Source organism: Eulemur rufifrons, chromosome 16 (genome assembly GCF_041146395.1).
Source record: "Eulemur rufifrons isolate Redbay chromosome 16, OSU_ERuf_1, whole genome shotgun sequence".
Classification (NCBI taxonomy): Eukaryota; Metazoa; Chordata; class Mammalia; order Primates; family Lemuridae; genus Eulemur; species Eulemur rufifrons.
In genome coordinates this window covers 62,190,740-62,211,737 of record NC_090998.1, presented here as the reverse complement: position 1 = coordinate 62,211,737, position 20,998 = coordinate 62,190,740, and the positions used below count along the sequence as shown (strand labels likewise).

General features: G+C 34.2%; 1 protein-coding gene across 2 annotated transcripts in view; it reads right to left on the bottom strand.

The window, feature by feature from the left end:
• OTOGL (otogelin like) overlaps positions 1-20,998 on the bottom strand; it is a 131,040-nt gene that overhangs the window by 40,821 nt on the left and 69,221 nt on the right. For both annotated transcript variants that reach the window (XM_069490675.1, XM_069490676.1), the window contains 7 exons: positions 17,596-17,745; positions 15,380-15,499; positions 12,466-12,582; positions 9,979-10,135; positions 9,506-9,532; positions 4,044-4,211; positions 1,877-2,155 (listed from right to left, as the gene is read on the bottom strand). In XM_069490675.1, the coding sequence (XP_069346776.1) occupies positions 1,877-2,155; positions 4,044-4,211; positions 9,506-9,532; positions 9,979-10,135; positions 12,466-12,582; positions 15,380-15,499; positions 17,596-17,745 (1,018 nt within the window). The remainder of the gene's footprint in view (positions 1-1,876; positions 2,156-4,043; positions 4,212-9,505; positions 9,533-9,978; positions 10,136-12,465; positions 12,583-15,379; positions 15,500-17,595; positions 17,746-20,998) is intronic.

Below are 20,998 nucleotides of genomic sequence, written 5' to 3'. Positions count from 1 at the left end.
CCTCCCTTTATTGAAGATTTTCCTCCTACAAACTCTGCTTATGCTCTCCCCTTCCTGCAGCATAGAGAAGTTCTTTGGTAGCAGTTCAAGGCTATCTCTGAACAAGAGGATAAGGATAAAAGTCAGGAAGCATGTATGTTTCTTGTACTTTGGATACAGAATTCAATTCCAAAGACAAGGAAAATAAGTCTTTTTGGAAAGTACCTATGCATCTAAAGATTGAAGTGACTGCTAAACTTGAGTTCTTGGGCTCACGCGTCCTGAGAGAGAGACTAGAGTAGACCCTTAGCGTTTCCTAGGTTTAGGAAGCTCACAAAGATCCAGTTTCTGAGATTGTGATGATGCCATTAGCTGAAGTTCTCTAAACCTCAGGTGGCACTGCTAGGTCTAGTTCTAAGAGAGCAGATTTCTAGAGGGGACAGAAAAGTTCGACTTTAAGTAAATTCATATAAAAATATTACATCTACTCTTATGGAATGTTGTGTAAACATGTCAATGACTCTTTTTCTCAAGAGCACAGTGAAGGAGGACAGGTCCCTGGATGATCTTGGCTGATTCAGCTCTTTTCCTCCTACTTACAGTTGTCAGAACAACTGGACAGAATGTTTTAATAATACATTGTCTTGAGATAAGGAGGAACTATCTGGAACAACCCAGCAGCCTCTGTCCTCATCCCTCCTAGAACATGATGTCCTGCAAAGTTTGTACTGAGCAATCCTGGTGGCACTCAGGGTATAAAATCCAGAGTAGAGTGCTTTTAGGGAGTGCTGCAATATGAGAAACACACAGACAAGACTCCATTTGCCCTGGGCAGCTTTCCTCAGCCTTGGAGGACTGGCCCACAATAGACCCTAGTCTTTTGTTGATTCTTGCTGCCTATCTATAAGGAACAAAGTTGTTTTGCCTGATTTGTCGTACGAGTTGTGTATCTCACGGGACTAGACCTAAGAAATGCAAGTGGTAGAGGTATTAGGGCTCCTTTGGCTCTGCTTTGAGCCCCTTGCCAGAGTAAGAATGCTTACAGAACTTTGGCAACTGGGTTTGTGCAAAATCTCCTGCCAGACTTAGGAAACTTTGCACACAGGAATTCTATTCTATAGGCAAAATTTTCAAGCTCAATTTGGATTTTCTAAAATCTAAAGATTAGAGAGGTTTGCAGAAATTTATCCACACCAGAAAAGGCAAATTCTTAGCTCTCTCAAACTGCCCTAGGAGGGTTGACTAGGATGAAACAATTTGTTTGGGAAACTCAAGGAAGATATCAAGCTCTAGATTTTAAAAACAAAGCATGACTTTTAAACATTGCATAAAGAAGTGAAGATTGCTTTATGAAACTCAGAAAATTCAATAGCAATAGACCTCTAAAAATCTCTGGAAATAAGATGAGGCTTCTGTTGAGCTAGGGAAATCTTGCAGAGGTTAATGAAACCAGACACCCTTGTATTCAAAGGACAGAGATAAACATGCTGTACTTATCACTAAGAATCAGATTAAGCAGAAGTTGTCTTCTAGGAAAGAAAAAATAGAATCAAACACTAGACAACCATGTGACATGGGTGGGCTCTGATTCCAAACTCCAGATAATTGTAATAATAGTAATAATTGGGTTAATAATAATAAAAAAGTTTATTTGGGTTATTTAAGCAATTTCCATCAACTTCTTTAATACAGTAACCCTATAAAGTAGGCATTATTATTTCTCCCATTTAACAAATGAGTAAACTGAGGAATAGAGAGGTTAAGAAACTTACGTAAGATCATACAATCTATCTACTTATACACGGGAAGAATGACCGCACCATTAAAAACTGAGAAATATTCTGCACAATGTAAATTTTCCCATGGATTCTCTTTTTAAAGATCTCAGGAAACATACCTTCTATACTGAAGCTACTTGAATGTTTAAATTCTTCAGAATCATCATATTTTGATGCTTTGACAATAGAATCTGTGACTGTGATGAAAAAGCCTTTTTTGCTGTATAACTCAAATGCACTATAACCAGGAATCCAGAGGCCCTGATGGTGGAAAAATGTTGCTCTCCGATGAAAGGCTGAATTTGCCTCCCATAGTTTCAAACTAAGAGTGTCATCATCGTGGACATAGAGAAAGTAGTTTGGCCTTTCAGCAGATTCCAAGGAAACAAGTGCCAATGCTGTAAAACATAGATTTTCAGGAGAAGGAAGATAAACACTGGCATTATAAAATGTATTTATAGAGTTCAAAAAATAGTACCACAAAATTGCCATAAATAATGAATGCCAATCTCAAAGATTTCAGATATGACTTAGGAAATCTCTAAAGGAAAAAGTAACTATTTAAATGCAGTGAGTAACAGTGCCATCTCAAATGAAAATCAGTCTGGTGATTTCCATTTTTGAAATAATTTATTATGTCCTTGGGTTAAAAAAAAAGAAATATCAATAAGGACCCCAGAATGTATAGTTTTATATAAGTAATCAAATGATTAATTGGTCATATATCTGTACTTGCAAGCTTTAACATTTATAAATGCACAAAATGTACAAACAGCTAAATTAGATGATTGAAAAGAGTCAGAGAACAGAAAAATAGATCAATTTAGGTGTACAACTGCATTTCAATTTCACTGGGTTGTTAATGAGCAAATGTTCTTGCAAGAGATTTTACTGCATCAAGAAAAGACTATTTGCTCAACATTATTGTCTATTTCCCAAAAGATGATCAAATGGCTAATGAGCAATTAGGCTTTACAAAGCATTGGAGAATTACCATCCTTTCTTGTTATGTGCTTTGAAAATTTCCCTGATATTTGTAAAACTCATGATATAAAATTAATTGAGATTTTAAGTTGATTGTCTTAAATAAACACTATTCAGATTTTTCTATTAAAAACATTGGTTATTGTAAATCATAAAATGAAGAGCTCTCTCTAATTCAATATGATTTCAAAAGCATTTATTGTGTCCTAAAAACGTTAAGTTCCTCTGCTTAACACTGGAAGAGGTAAAAAAATAAAAGAAATTTTTATATGAGGAAAAAAACATATAACAAACATAAATTGGAATTTGACTGTGGTAGGTGCTTTCAGAACTAGAAAAGGAGTTCTTTTTACAGGAAAGAATTTAACCAGAGAATTGGGAGATTTCTTACAATAAGTGCAAGTTAAATCAGATTCATTCAGTCAATGAATATTTCCTAAGCTTATGCAACATGCCATGCATGGTTCTGGGTAGACTACATAGAAACAATGTAGCCTGAGCTTCACTGGTTCAGAAGAGGAAACTACCACCTGTCAGAACAGGTAGCAAGGACATACAAGAAGTACAGGCTTGCTCATGCAAACCAGTTAATGTAGAGCCAGGTTCTAGGTACTGAAGATATACCAGTGAACCAGGACAGACAAGGCCAAGTAAGGGTAACAGACTTTATGTAGACAGAGTGACTGTCTACACTGTGATTTGTGCTCTTAATATTTAGTTTCTTTGATATCAAGTCACAATTATTTTCTACTACTTTAAATCTGGCATTAAAATACTTCAAATGTTAGGAATCAGTAGATTGTTTTCCAGAATTTCTAATTCAGTTCTGTGATTAATACTATGAAAATTTTAGTTGTGCTTTACTTGGCACCAAAAAACTCAATCAAATAATTGCAGTTCTAATGTATATATGCCAATAAAGAAATGATTTTATATATACAAAGGAGATAACTGGTTCATATGCCAATGTCATATCTTATTTTATATCCTTTAGGGCTGCAGTCCCCAAGGCCCTGGGCTGTGGACCAGTACTGGTCCGTGGCCTGTTAGGAACTGGGCCGCACAGCAGGAGGAGAGTGGCAGCCGCTCCCCATCACTCCCCATCCCTTCTCTCTCCACCCTCCAGTCTGTGAAAAAATCGTCTTCCATGGAACTGGTCCCTGGTGCCAAAAACATTGGGGACTGCTGCTAGGGCACTTAGAACAATGACACAAACATATTAAATCACTACTAATATTTACTAAATGAATAAATTAAAAAATGTACATGGAAAACTAAATTCTTATTTTCAATTATACTTACATGATGTCTTCTCTTTGAAAAGGCCTGGAGTAATCATAAAAATAAAAAATAAATTGCCATGAATACCACTTCTTGGCAAAGAGAAAACGCTTCTACTGGTCATATTGGCCCCCAGAACAAGGCCAGTCTGCCCATAATTTGCCAGCATATATGGTCCTTCTCCAAGTCCTAGTTAAATATAAGTAAGAGAATTATAAATTGGCATTGGATTTTAAAATTTCAAGGAAATAAATTTTAATAGCAAAAAACTCCAAAAAATGGAGCAATTAAAAATTTATCACTAATAAAACTGAATTTTTTTCAAAAAGTATAATTTAGAATAGTATAATGTAGTGTTATGTATATATACATATATATTGCCAATATGTAATTTTGAACATATATATAAACATGATTATGTATGCAATATATAAGCATGTGTTTATGTATATGTAAAGCAAAGCTGGATAGGTTAACTTAAGCTTTCTGGATAGCAAATTTTCTCACCTATATGACGAAGTTTGTCTAGGTAACCTTCCAAGATTCTAACATTCCAAGATTCTAATCTATCCTCAATAAATATAAGAAGTTTAGTTGTATAAATGGCCAGGTATTATGATAATCTTCTAAAAATCATCTCTCCTTAGTAGGCTGCATTGCATAAAAAAATAGTTCACAACATGATATATTTTACTATTCTGAGAATTATTGAATTTCACCAATGAGGTATGTCTCTAAAAAAGAGAAAAGAAGATGAAGCTGAACAGAGAAGTCAAAGACGTTTTTATTTATGCTATCATTTCCCATACACTTAAATGGTTCCATATAAAGGGGAAAACATTTACTACAATAAAAAACTATTTGGTCTAGAATCAAACCTAAAATTCAGCCAGGGTAATTTTTTGGCAAAGTTTATCTTATAAAGATGAGTATATAAGTAACAAATAAATTCATTGATATTCAAAAAATTTTTATGGTAGGTTTTATAATAATGAGGTCAGTTTACTTTCAGTTCAATAGCTCTGCCATTTAATGTTTTTTAATATAACTGAGATATTATAAAACCAAATTTTCTTCTGAATCATCAAAAATTAAGTTACATAATTGTGAGCTGTATACTTTTAACAGGTATGCATGTATGTTTGTGTTGTTGGTTATGTAAAGTGTTAATATACTTATCATAAAAGATTTATCTTGCTGCTCTCAGTGTATTTCACTTTCCCTTTTCTCTCATTTTTTATCTCAAGGACAATTTAACTTTCCCAGTCCACCCTAAAGAGGGAGATAAAAAAAGATTAGAAGAATATAAGGGCAAGATTTTTCCCCTTTAGGACTGAAGACCAGGTCTGAATAAAGGGGAAGGAATACTTGGATTGAAGGAATGAGAAGTCTCTCAAGTAGGAAGGGGAATGAGAACCAAAATTTCCATCATGAGGACCAGGAGAAGAGCAGAGGGACTCAGAGGATAAGTTATCTTCACGTGTACTCCCTTCCACTAGCTCATCATCTGGAACATGTCACCATTCAGCAGCTGGGGACTCTTATAAGCCATGAGGAAAAGAGCTTCACTAGGGACTTTTGATACCTTGAATAGAGACGAGGACTTGAGATAACTTTGTCCCCCACACTGAGATGGAGCTGAGCAGGAACTGGAAAATTTTTCTATGAGCTTGGTAGCAGGGGACCTGCCACCAATGCTACAAATGTATACTATGCACAGTGTTTCTCCAGGAGCCAAAATTTACAAGAACCAAAAAAACAAAAATTATATCAGTAGTATCCACCACCTAATGGCTCATTTGCTAGGAAGGACAACAGGAGAGTCATATAAACTTCTCAGATGCAAATATACTTCAATTTATAAATATGTAGGTTCATATAAATATGTAAATAATGCATAAATAAGTCAGCAAATATGTGAATTATAATGAGATACAATTCAAAATGGAGAGGACATATATATAACTACAATTTGAGGGCTTGAAGCACCCTCATGAATATTTAACATAAGAATGACAAAGGAGGTACCTAAACAAAATCTTCTCTTCCCTACCACATGTGCCACTTACTACAGCAACCTGAAGAGACATTTGTCACCTGAAAATCCATTTGTATAAAAAACTAATTCGGCTGGGCTCAGTGGCTCACACCTGTAATCCTAGCACTCTGAGAGGCCGAGGCGGGAGGATCGCTCGAGGTCAGGAGTTCAAGACCAGCCTGAGCAAGAGGGAGACCCCCATCTCTACTAAAAATAGAAAGAAATGATCTGGACAGCTAAAATTATATATATAGAAAAAAATTAGCTGGGCATAGTGATGCATGCCTGTAGTCTCAGCTACTCGGGAGGCTGAGGCAGAAGGATTGCTTGAGCCCAGGAGTTTGAGGTTGCTGTGAGCTTGACGCCCTGGCAACAGAGTGAGACTCTGTCTCCAAAAAAAAAAAAAAACCTAATTCAATCCATTTGTATAAAAATCTAACTCAAATTGACTCCAAGTTAATTGCTATCTTGCTTCTGAACTATTTTCACCAGCAACTGAAAGACAAAAGTCATTGACCTTATCATTAATTTTCTGCAGGGAGAAGTATAATTTCACCATTTACTAAAAGCAATCTCATTTCCTACAGTGATTCCTTAAACACAGAAATAAGCATATTCTATCTAATAAAATCACTCTGAACTTAAAACTTGCATAACAACTTTTAGCAGGCTTTTGAAGTCCTTGCTCATCCACAGCAATAATAATAAAACTTCATATTTTTAGTAAGTGCCATAGAAATGAAAAAAAAAGATATTATATAGAATCTTTGGGCTAAGGATTATTGAAATAATATCTATGATAACCTCTGAACTCCCCTACTACTTTTTAAATTTTTCTTCCTACGGAATCATAATTATTTATTTCTGTATTTGCTTTAAATTATGTAACTATCTTAATAACATAGTGTCTTACATATAGCGAATATATAAAGGGAGACGTATGTCAGCTATAAATGTCCAAAAAAGACTAGGTAAGTTTATAATAGTTGTGAAATTTGGGGGATGAAACAAATTAAGAATAATCATTTGAAACCATTTTCTTTTTATTATTACTGTCAACAATCTTTACAATTCTATATTCCTCTTCAATTGTCTATCTGTTGCATTACTTTTACAAGCTCTTACTTTCCTTGGTGTGTTGATGATTGTCCCCATTACTTTGATTATAAGGAACAAATTTTCCTGCCACTCCACCCAGCCCATGAGTGTCTCATGAATCCAAATGCCCCATGTTCACCCTCTGATATTATCAATACAGTATGACAAATGAAATTAGAAGAACTGGTTTGAAGAATTCTATAACACATTAGGAAAAAGAACCATTGCTAGAAATGCAGCAGACTTGTTGACAGAAAGCAAAATGTACCAAGTAGCAAGAGGTAGAGATTCAATATGCATAGAAAATTTTGCTTCTGGGTCCATGGGTCTGCAGAAAACATGCCAGATATCACAAAGGCACAGATGGAGATTTTCATAGCAGAATTGAGTGAGATGGGAATTTTTGAGTGAGAAAGTTATTGGAGCATTTTCTCAAGTTGATATCCGTGTACATTATATATAGCATGTGATAACAATGCGTGGTGATCATCCCTACGCTAAAATGTGTTAACTGCATAGCCTGGAGGTCACGCTCACTGGCTCTGAAGTTAAATTGTTTACAAATCCCAGTTTAACACATTTTTGATAAGTGACTCTGGGAGTTATTTAATCTCTCTGTGCTTCAATTTCCTTTGTAAAGTGTTGATAATAAAGCGTATAAAATAAAATAATAACATTTTGAAGTTTAAATTATATGATATAGAGAAAGTAGTGAGCACAACAAAAGTTCTTGTTATTATCAGTATTATTACTGATTTTATTATTACTAGGCAATCAATTACATTTTAATCATGGAATCCAAAGGATTGATATAGAGTATATGTGTGTATGTGTGAAAGAGAGAGAAAGAGAAAGAGTGTATGTGTGTGTCTTTATAATATTAAACAGAAAATGTGTTGAATTGTTCTCTTTTATTAAACTTCCATAAATGTAACAAAACAGCCAAAAGTTAAAATACCCGTTTTCTTTTTAATTAATCATCTCTATTTCTTTAAAATTAACTAGCTGATGAGTTTCTCCCTGATTCAATAAGCTACCCCGAAAGTGTCTTAGATTGCTTGCTTGGCCCAGATTTCCTATAATTATTACTCTAACTGACCCATCCATCATGGGTAGAGAGTTTGTCCAGTTACGGACAAAATGACACCTCCTTACATCATCTCACTTGTCTGAATTAGGTTTTGGTGGCTGTGCCTTCCTTATTAAATAGATTTGACAAAAAGCAGACTCCAACTCCACTATCTTCTGGAATTTTCACTGAGGATATAATTGTCTGTTTCCCCTTACATATGCCTTAGCTTTAGGCAAACTCTTAGACTTCTCATTGCAAATCTGGATGTTTAGTGAAGATAGGAGGTTTTCATTATTATTATATGATTAAGTTCACAGCCTGATAATATGTAAATAATTATTTTTGCCTAGTGATGGCAAAATAAATTCCTTATGCTATTATCATTGCATTTATACTTTGTTTCTTTGATTTCCATGACATAATAAAAAATTTGACTATAGTCAACTATGCTGTGCAATAGATCAGGAGGACTTATTCTTCCTGTCTAACTAAAACTTTGTACCCTTTGACCAACATTTCCCCTTTCCCTATATACTACCCCACCACCACCACCACCAATGTCTGGTAACCACCATTTTATTCTCTACTTCTGAGAGTTCAACATTTTTAGATTCCACATGTAAGTGAGATCATATAGTATTTGTCTCTGTGCCTGGCTTATTTCACTCAGCATAATGTCCTTTAAGTTTATCCATGTTGACAAAAATGACAACATTTTCTGTTTTTTAAAGAATGAATAGCTAAAAGAGGATTTTAAATGTTCTCACCACAAAGAAATAAATATTTGAAGCAATGGTTATACTGATTAGCCTGATTTGATCCTTCACAGTGTATGCATGTATCAAAACACTACACTGTACCCCATAAATATACACAACATTATTTGTCAATTAAAAATACAAGTAAACTTTAAGAAATATTGAAAAATGCTCACATTTGAAATAAGGTAAAAGATATACATTTGATGTATGTCTTTTATCCTTTTTATCTAAAAAAATTAACTACACTGATTCATTCTTATCATTCAAAACTATTTACCGAGGGCCTCAAATGCTGAGGACTTAAATTATATACTCTGACTTTTCAGGGAATAAATCTTAACACAAATACTCAGAAATTTAGAAAAATTTTAAAAGTTAAAGGCTTTCAAGGAGTTATATACCAGTTATAAACTATGTATACTTTGTTCCAAATATAATTTGTTTAAAAACTTTTAATCTGAAAATATATCAAATAGAATACTATATCGATATTCTTTATTGAAATGTCACATACCTTCATTGTAGTATTCACAATCAAGTGCTAAAAGAAAAAAAGAATAAATATTAAACTATGTAAGAAGCTGACCACTTATCTGAATGTATGCAAGAACACAGCCATATATTTATTGATAAATATGTGGAAGAACATAGAATGGCATATTATTTAGGAACTTTCTCTGAGCAAAGGGGATTCTTTAGTGTTGTATTGTAATTAATTAAATTTCATATGACTATTTTAAAGGTGGGCAAATGTATCTGCCAATCTAGAAATATCAACTGAAAGTGTTCAAATCATAAGCTTTCTTCAGATGACTTACCACCTACACAAGTAAATTCAAAGTAAATTGGCAAAGTACCATGAAATTTAGTCATTTTAAATTAATTCTATTTTCATGAGTTTTATGGCATTAGCTCTATGATAAATCAACAATTAACATGGACCTCCTCATAAGGTTCCCACATAAATGTTCTAAGTAAGGTACTCACAACAAACAGTAGATGATCTCCAGTGAATTGACAGTCCTTCCTGACAACACTTGTATGCATACGCTGCTATACTAGTGCATAAACATTCACAATCCCCACCAAGATTACAGTTACATGTATCTTCATGGCAATTTTTGGCAAAAGAAGTAACGTCAATCTGAAAATGAAGTGAAAGATGATTAATTTCAATAGGTATTGACTATGATTAAAAGTCAACTCTTGTAAAAGAAAACTAACTGGTATGTTTTCAAAATTCGATATTATCAGCTTAACACTGCCATCTAGAGAGTTGTCGTTATCTCAAACCTCTTTCTTGCCCCAAGGAGAAAGAAATTTATTAGGTAAATGTCATAGCAAAGAACTAGCAAAATAAATAATACAATTAATGAATAAATGCAATTTCAATATCTGAAATATAACAGATTAATAATTTTGGAAGTTCATTGTTTCATTATAGGCATATTCACATGGCATTAAAAGAAGAGCAGGTTCTGCTTCCAATTGTGCTTTTACATGATTTTATTTCTTTTTTTTCCCTGTCCATTTAGGCAACATTCTAGTGACTGTGAATGGCAATAGAGAGCTTTGAAAAAATTTCTCATTATTTACTTAATTAATTTATTTTATTTGCACTGTATTTAAGTAGCTGACAAAACTTAATATATTGACAGTGTGTTATAAAAGAAGCAGGGTTTGGTGTCACTAATTTTTTATTTTGTAGGTCAGTTCATGGGTTAGTTTTTCTTTTCAAGTGGCAGCCAGGAGAAGAACCAGCAGGGTCTATGGTTCAAGACTCTAGACGACATATTTCTTGCCAGGAAGGTATGGGCCTTGGAAATTCTGAAAAATCTCAAAAGAAGCCCTTTTTATAAACAGAGATTTAGTCTACCCATGTGCCTCTAATATACCATTCCTCAAACTATTTTGTCTCAGAACCTCTCAGAACACTCTTAAAAATTATTGCGATCCCAAAGACCTTTTGTTTATAGGATTATAGCTATCAATATTTACTATATTCAACATTTAAAATTAGACATTTTAAAAATAACAATAATGAACTTATTATATTTTAACATAAATAACATGTTTTTAGTGAAAAATATCTATATTTACCAAAACAGAGAAAAAATTAGTGAGAGGAGTACACTGTTTTACATTTTTACAAATCTCTTCAATGTCTGGCTTAATAGCACACAGGTGGACTCTCATATCTGCTTCTTTATCCAGTCTGTTGCAACGATTTTGTTTTGTGTTGATTTGGGTTGAAGTACATGAAGAAAATGCAGTCCCACACTCATGTAGTTGGAAAGACAGAAGCGTTTTAATATCCCTTTCAGGTAATTGTGATATTTTTTGATAGCATATCAAAACTCCAAAAATGTTTACTTTCTTAAAGGTTAGTTGCATGTGAAATTTGAAACCATCTCAATGAATTTTATACTTTGATATATTAAAATTCTTTGTTTTATCTTGTTCTTTGAATGGATCTTATACACCTGCATAATTTTGTAACATCGCGTGCATTGGTCAGTTAGAAAATTCACCCACTTACGCAGATCTTCCAAATGTTAACACATTTGATAATATGCAATAGCAGCAAATCACATTTGTTAATATCACCATCTAGATCATCAGAAGAGTCGTTGAATATTGCAAAACTTATAAGCTCACAGGGGTGGCTCTAAGTCTTACAAAATTCTAATTTTCACTTGAAAGTTCAAATTTTATCAAAGACAACAAATACCATCAGGTGTTTTCCTTGAAGCCACAGATTCATTTCACTCATTTTCAAGAAAATATCTCTCAAATACCCTTGTCTGAATAACCATATTTGTCTACCATTTGTTCTTACAAGTAAAATGGTATTCTAAGAAAAAAGCAGCCAATTCAGCTCACGACTCATATCACACAAGTGCATTTCTTCCAGACAACTAGCATATCTTGGTAGACAACAGAAGCATTATTTGATTTTTATAAATTTATTAAACTATTTTTTAAACTTCTATTGGGACTTAAAATTATTATGCTGGGAAGGAGTTTAGAAAGTTAAATTTCTGAATAAATGACATTCCATCTTGTGATGTACTTCTAAAATCATTTTAAATGTGCTGTTAGTAATACTTTTAAACTAGACATTGGGTTGAGGAGAAGAATGTCCATTTGGCAATGTTCTCTGAAGAAAAACACTTATGCCTTTCGTCACAGAATGACATATATAAATAATGTTTCATATACTAGCACAGATTATTATAAATATTATGTACAAATGTACACTGTCAAATGAGATGGAGTGAGGGAGAAAGTAAGTCAACTAGATGCATCATTTCTATAGAAAAAAACAAACTAACAAGTATGTCCTCCTAGCAATGGTTAGGCATTACATCTAAAAAGCCAATGGGTAGCTAAATTATTTGTCCCAGGCATCTTAATATTATAGATACAGCAGTACCTCTTCATATTTGAGAATTTAGTAAAGTATTCATTTACCACATTGCGACAAGAAGCAAACACATCGCTGTACAAAATGGAGCATTCCTTCTTGGCATAAGGAAATTTGTTTTGATGTGCCTCACAGGGTTTAATTGCTTCATCTGCATTTTCGCACTGTTGAAAAAATTTAAGGGAGATAAGAAAATTTCTAAAGCACTCATTTCTCAAGCTGAAATCGGAGTAATCTACCTGACTCTGTCCATTACAATTGCATCTAATATATTCTGATCCTTTTAGACAGGATTTACCTAAAGCATCTGTTCTCATCCAATTCACTGTTCATTGCATATATTATTTTTGAAAGCAACTAAATAGAATATTAAAATCATGACAATATTAGAGACAAAATGTTAAATTGTCTTAAATGCAGCGTTTACATGACAAAAAAACTACGTGAGCATGAACCTCTTTTTTTTAATTTTTACCTCTTTCATTTCTGTCACAATCATCTTCTAGGGAGCTGTATGTTCTCAAATCTCTACAGGCTCAAATCCCATACACTCAGCAATCTGGCCTCTGCCCTCTCGAATCCATTTCCCTGAAACTGTCCTGGGAAAGGTCCTCAATGACCTCTTCATTAGTAAATATAAAGGCAACTTTTCAGTCATTTCACTTAATCTTTTGCTACCTTTGATTCTGTTTACTACTCTGCCCTTCATAAATGTCTCTCTTCATTTGGTTTTGGTGGCACAATTTTCTGCTAGGCTTCCTCTTACTACATTGGCTGCTGTTTCCCAATCTTTTTCTCCCTCCCTCTTTTGCACAGTTTAATACTCAAACCTCTATTTTTCTCATTCTGTATATAAAGGTGTCCCAAAAGTCACCATACATAGGGAAAATGGAAAATTGTAGCTAAATATACCTACAAAGTAGTCACAGAGGAAAAATTTTATAATGAATATTTTATAAAGAAAGGTACGTTTAACTATAAGGTTGCATTTTCCCTATGTATGGACACTTTCGGGACACCCTGTACTTGTCCCAGCTTCAACAACCTGAATATACTAGTAACTGCCAAGTCCCTATTTCCGTCCCAGATCTCTTTCCTGAATTTCAGAACTTGACATTTCCACCTAAATATCTCTCAACACATCCTAAACTGTACTCATCTCCACACCATGGTCCTGCCCCACTATCCACAGAACCTTGTCTTTGCCCTGCCTCAGGGAGGGACACCAGCATCTACCCAGGAGACTTTCCTGAAACTTCCAAATTCATGCTTCCTAATATAATCTTTCAACAGATGCAGATGATTTTCATCTTTAATGTCTCTCAAATTTATATAGTTTTCTAAGTCATCACTGACTTAAGCTCTCAAGATGGATTATAAGAGCCTCTTGGCCCTTGTACCTTGCAGATCTATACTTTGCACTCTGGCCATTCCCTATTTCAAACACTGCAACACAACCACATTGAACTTGAAATTCACTTTATATATCACGGTGCCTTCTTTCCTTCTAATATTCTTTCCCATAAATTTCACTTTCCTAACTTCTCTAAATCTTACAGGATTCACCTTCAGGGCACCCTCTCCAGAAACCAACCTTGGACCATCAGGACCCCCACTTTGTGTGCATTTCTATCTAAGTGCCTATTTCACTACATTTTACTGTTAATTTGTCTACCTTACCTACTAAACCTAGATGCTAAATTCCTTAAGAGCAGAGACTGTGTTTTATTCATGTTATGTGTCTGTATGTAATGGAAAACATTAAGTGCTAAATAAAACTTAGTGATTAAAAAAATGATTTGATTTTTAGCTTTGTCCATTGGGTGTGAATTTTTAAAAACTCATTTGAAGGTGTTTAAAATTATTTGACTACTCCAAATATTTATGTATTATTAGAAATTAGTTATTTCTTAACTCATTTGCAGATAGGGAAAATGTAAAATAATTTCTTCAAAAACTTCTGAAGGTGATAAGATGTAAGATAGCAATAATTATATAAAGGATTTTGTATCTCTCAACATAGCAGATATTTTAGATATTAAAAATATAATCTTTGTACTCTTAAGCTTAGGCCACACTGAAACATACTGTTCAAATTTGACTGAATGAGGTAAATGTTTAACCCCATCCCCTTTTTATTCTTCAAAAGAGATTTAGACATATTAGGTAAATTAGGCAAAGTAGTGAAGTAACCAAATGGTAACCAATAGGAAATTGTGGTTTCAAATACTCCTATCAATTAAAAAGAACAAGAAGCTAAAAAAAAGTAGAACAAAGAGTAGAATCAATTTCCAATTTGACTCTGTTTTCTGAACTAGTTCAGCATTTTTCAAAGTGTGTTCAATAGAGTACTACAATCCTGAGAATCAACAAATAAAAATATAAGTTCTGTTAGTAAGTTTAGGAAATCCTGCAAATACATCCTTCCTTTATAGGCACATAGTGCCTCCAGAAACCCAGAGAAATATAGCTAATTTAATTTATTCAACTGTTCCCAAAGGTAGCTGACCATAAAGCCATCACCCCACATCCACCCTTTATTCACATAACACTAATATGGCCGCCTTCATTTATTTATTGCTTTGAGGTGGCAAAACTTCTATCATTCTTCAAAATGCAGATACATTAACTGCATTTTGCTATGGTGAGGAAAACATAAGGGAGAAGATATAATTTTGAATGCTATCTCTGCTACTTTCTGCCTCCATAGTATTAGTTGTTACTTAACCTCTCAGAGCCTCAATTTCATCTATAATATGGAGACGACATTCTTTACTTCATAAGGTTGTCACAAAAATTACATGAGATGAATATGAAAGTAGTTCATCAACTGTGAATTACTAAAAGAAATTATGTAAAATAATATTACCTAAGGAAATTTTCCTCTGAGAATAAAATGTTTTAGTGGAAAAATATTTTAAATTTTTTTTTTTAGTTCTAATGTATGTATATTTAACTTACCTGTCCTAATGCCCAACTATCTCCAAACACCTGAGCATTTCTCACTTCCAAGTTATTAGATGTGGTCATATCATTTGAAGTACATTTGTCAAAGTTTCCACACAATCCTGATAGCTTGTTCTAAAGTAAGAGAAAATCACCAGGAAATATTCTAAATTCACTTTAATATTTAAGGATTCATATTCACTAAAACTTTTGAAAGATTTAAATTATATGTTTAAGAATTTCCACACCATCTATTTAAAAAATAAACTTTTGAAGAAAGTGGACATTCATACCTATTTAATTATGTTTGGTGATTATTTTAAATTCTCAAAAATATTTTACCAACCCCCAAATCCTATTTATCCACACTTACTAACATCTTAGCATTGATACAACTAATAACATAAACAACTTGGAAAAGTATAATTCAAACACTACAGTATATATAGGTGTGTGTATATATAATTCATGTACACATGTAACATTTTAATGATGAAAAGCCCACCAACTGATATGTTAAGATTTCATTTTACACTATTAATGAAGCAAGAAAGATAATTTAGGTTGTTATGGGTTGTAAAATTGTTACTGCAATGTGCATATGGACTATTAACATCAATAATACCCACTGGATTTTCTCAAAATAATGTCAGAAATTTTACTCCTAGAGGAAGGAGAAGGACTTGCAGCAACGACAATCTTCCAAAAACAATGGGTCTCCTCCTTAAAACCTTGAATTTAAACATGCTGAATGTAGAACAGAATGCATCCCTTCATTAATAGTGAAGTCGGCTGCCTTTGTCTCCAGCAAAGCAGACAATAACCCTAGGATTACAACTCCCATGGCCACTTGTTACCATGGGGACTCTGCTCTCAGAAACCACATCTATCAGAAGACAGTGGCCACTACTGCCAGTAGTCATCCAAAAGCTGAAGCATCAGTGAGGGGAATGTACAAAAGTAAATGGTTGACTTGTTTCCAAAAATAAGGAAAGGAAGATATATGATGAAGAATGGCAGAGAACATTAGCTGAAAAAGGACAACAATGACTAAAAGTTATTTCAGATTCATCAAAGGAATCACAAGATGCCAGCACACCTAATAATAGATCTTCGGGCTTTATTCTCCATAAAACTGAAAGATTAGGACTTCAACATACAAATTTTAGATGTACAGCATATTAAAATGTAACTTTTCTATGTTTTTATGAGAATATGTTGTCATCTCAATTTTTCCCTAATTTGACACAAATTATATCCATGAGTCTCAATCTCAATTTCAAATAAATTAGCTTTTTAAGAAATATACCAATGTTTCAAAAAAACTTTAAGATATAAATTTAAAATATTTAATCAGATTTTAAATATTTTAAATAATAAACATATTTAACAACATTTAATAAAAATATTTAATGGAGAATGACATATAAAATAATTTAAAATATAAATTGCCAAAAATTGTAAACAACTCAGATTGAATTTTCAACCATGAGTGGATAAACAAACCATGGTATGCACACACAACAGACTACTACTTAGCAATATAAAGGAACAAACCATTAATTCCCACAACAATATGGATGAATCTTAAATGTATTTTGCCAAGTTAAAGAAGCCAGACCCAAAAGGCTATATATTATACAATTCTATTTGTATGCATATATCTGGGAAAGGCAAAACTATAGCAATGGAAAATATATCAGTTATTGCCAAGGATTTAGGGAGTAGAGATGGAGGTTGACAATAAAAGGTAAAAATGCGATAAATTTGGGAGTTAATAGATCTGTTTTATATAGAATTGCAATGGTGGATATAGACTCCATGCAAAATCCATAGAACTAGACACCATAATAGCAAATCTTTTACATTTTTTAAAATAACTTTACTGTATGTAAACTTGTGAAAATATCCAGAATGTGGAGGAAAATATGGAAAACAGTATAAGAAGTGAATATAATTGCATTACAAACACATCACATAACCAAGAAAGGGGGTAAGAAGAAAGGAGCTGACCTAAGTAACTTTGGAAAACTGAATACTGTAAGGCTAAAGTCAAAAAGACCTGTACCACAAACTTGGGAAAGTTCTTTTTCACAGGAGTATGAGTTAGTAATTCTGAAAATATTACCTGGTTCTTAAAGGAAAACATCAATCATTTTCTTTCCATCAAACATCAAAAGGTAAATATAACTTCATTTATTACATCTCTTGTGGAGCTTAGGTTGACCTACCTTCCACTGTGGTCCAACTTTGATATGAATAGTTGTCTTCTTATCCCAAAGAATAGTGATATCTTTCTCTGGAAAGTACACCACTATGTAGTACCCAGCTTTCCAAAGCTGGTAGGTATGTTTACGTTCCAGAAAAAAACCTGATAGTTTCTTGGGGGGTGGGGGGGGGAAGAAATAAAGAGAAAAAAATGAATACCATGTTCTCTAACCAAAATGTATCAAATTAATAATTAAGTTAATATCTGCCAATAACTATGTACTAGTATTGTTGATTGACCATGTCCTTTCTGAATTCTGTAAGAAAAGACAAGACAAATGCACAAAATAGGAAATACATAAAATTGATAACCAGACACAAAGTAGCAGATAGGCTCAACGTGGATAAGTAGGCAGAGGGAGAAGGTATTTCAGTTATGTAAGGGGAAGAGCACGGACAGGGGAATGAACAAAGAGAACATTAAAAGATATCCCTGCTGAATCAGAAATTCTACATCTAGGAAGAACAAATATCCCTGAGGACTAAAAAGGTATGACCTTGCCTGCAAAGGAGAGAAATTTGGTCTTGTTCATGTTTCTAAGTAGTTAATAATAGCACAAAATAGTCTACTGACTTCACCAAATATTTTTTGAAAACTAGAATTATTGAGTTTGTTAGGAGATACTGCCTTCACAGTCCAGCCAAAGAGAAGCCATAAAGTACTTCCTTTAAGTGAAAATGTGAAAGTTCTCAATTTAATAAGGAAAGAAAAAAAAAATCGTATCCTGAGGTTGCTAAGATCTATTGTAAGAATGAATCTCCTATCTGTGAAATTGTGAAAAGGGGAAAAGAAATTCATGCCAGTTTTGCTATTGTACCTCATATTGCAAAATTTACAGCCACAGTGCATGGTAAGTGCTTAGTTAAGATGGAAAAGGCATTCAATTTGTGGGTGGAAGACATGAAATGTGGAACAGAAATGTGTTCCAGTTGATGGCAATTGACTTCGATACTATCCACAGTTTCAGGCATCCACTGGGGGGCTTGGAATGTATGCCCTGTGGATATGGGGGAACTACCATATGTATGTGGAAGAGAGAGAGGGTGGGGGGCATGAATTACCATCAGAGGGACTTAGAAGGGTTTCTTGCAAGAGGTGGGGTATGAACTGATCTATAGGAGGTTAAGCATACTGGAGGTTAAGTATAGTGGTTTGGGAAGGAGAATGGAGAAGAAATCCTTTCAGACAAAAGAAATAGCTTGAATAAAGGCTTAGAGACAGGAAAGTGGAATATTTGTTCAGGACTAAGGGGAGCACCAAAAGGCCAGAGCATGGTGGATCATAGCCTGAGACCTTTTGCAACTGGTTACCCGTACAGAGCAATTATCACATGTACGAAATGTAGTCAATAAAGGCTTCTGAACAGCAAAGTGACAAACCATGCTTGTATACTAAAAGAAAATAATTTATGTAGTAGAAAGGATACAGGTAGAGAGAAATTAGAGATGGAACACATGGGGAAACTTTAGAGTATCTTTATCATAAAATGAGAATATGCAATATTCTTCATGAGCAAGGGCTATATTCTAAGCATGGTTATGTGGAATCTGACCTTGAAATTAAGTCAGATAATAAAATCAGTCAAAGATACATGGTTAGATCAAGTAAATAAAACAAATTTAGCCAAAGCAGAATAAAAATTGTGAAGGAAATATGAAATTTTGTTGGTTATTTTTCTCCTTCAAGTAGTAACAGAAGCCTAGTTTGAAAATACTGTACCACAGCAGACTTTGTAATAAATACTTCAAAGGGAAAATGAAATAAATTTAGTCATATCCATAAGTAATTTTGTGTCTTTTAGACCAAAGGTCATGTTTAAAATAGGTGCGCAATATATTGTGTAGAACAGTATCTATTGTACATAACCGTAGATACTCTTAACTGGCTCTACCTAAGCTTATATCCTTCCACTCCCCAATCCCTGACCCTCACTGATGAAGCTTCAGCTACGCTGGCCTTCTTTCTGTTCTTCAAATTAACCTAAGCTTGCACCCATCTCAAGTCCTGTGTGCTTGGTGTTTCTCCTGCTAGGAATTCTATTCTCCCAGCTCTTGGCATAATTGGGCCTCCCTCCCATCAGCTGTGACACATATGCTTCCTCCTTAGTGAGGCCTCCCCTGATTGCCTCAGCAGAGCTCTCAGCCCCAAGACGGGCTGGATTGGTAGGCATTTGGACAGTGCAATGGCAGAGTTTTACGGTCAGAAGCAGGGCCCATTTTGGGGTTTAATGCTCTGTAGTTGCCATCTTGAAATTCTAATAATGTTACCTTTGAACTAGTGTTTTGTCAATGAAGTCCAACAGGATAAAGAAACGTATGTCAGGCCGGGCCTTGACTCACATCTCCTTCTGTCTGCCCACCTCCCAGGGATTAATTCGCAGTTGCCTGCTTCCCTGCCGCCACCCAGAGACCACTGCTATGCTCCACCCACAGCTCAGAGGCCGAGCGAGCTGGGCTTGGGGACGCACACCCAAGTGCCAAGTTGGAGTTATGGGCCAGGGCCCTCAGCACTGAGAGTCTGCACCCACCCTAGGAGTACCTCTGTGCCCAAGTGAACATGGCAGTAAATGATAAATAAAAAAAATACCATGACACATCAGGAGAGACCCTGAAAAACAAGGGGAAACAAAGATTTTTTTCCTGTATTGAACAAGGGCCCCACATTTTCATTTTGCACTAGGCTCCATAAATTGTGGAGCCTGCCCTGCCCCCAAGTCATTCTCTGCCATAGAACCTACTTTTATTCTCATTGCACTTTTCAGCATCTTTTTATTATCTGATTTGTCTTTGACTTAATTGTTTCTCTTCTGCTCACAGTTTGGTTCTGCATGAGTTATCCTGGAATGCAAAAGCATGCCTTTTCTATTCCTCTCTAGATATAGAATCTTTCACTTCTGTTTGACAGGGCAGTTTACTACAAGAAGAAAAATCCTCTTTTCTTGAAAGGAGTTGCCACACTCCTTACTTGTCGGATGAGTAATACTTCTCATTAGAAAAGTGAGGAATTACGAATTGTCCAAAATAGAGACCTCCTCTTCAGATGAGAATTATTGCATTTTAAACAAACTCTACTGATGTTAAAGAAGATAAGTCAGAAATATGGAGAAGTAAAACATTTAAAGTACAGCTTGAATAAATTAACAAAATATTTATATCTTATATGTTTTATAAAATTAGAATTGTGCATTCACACAAAAAATAACAGACTTTTTTTCTTCCCCTGGATGGGTAGTCCATCTACCATAAAATAAATAGTACTTATTTTCACTTTTCATGTTTGAGAAAAAAAATATCAGTAGGAGACTTGTTAAGGTCAAACTATTTTTATAACTTTTCTTAATCTTACTTCATACTTCACAACCTACA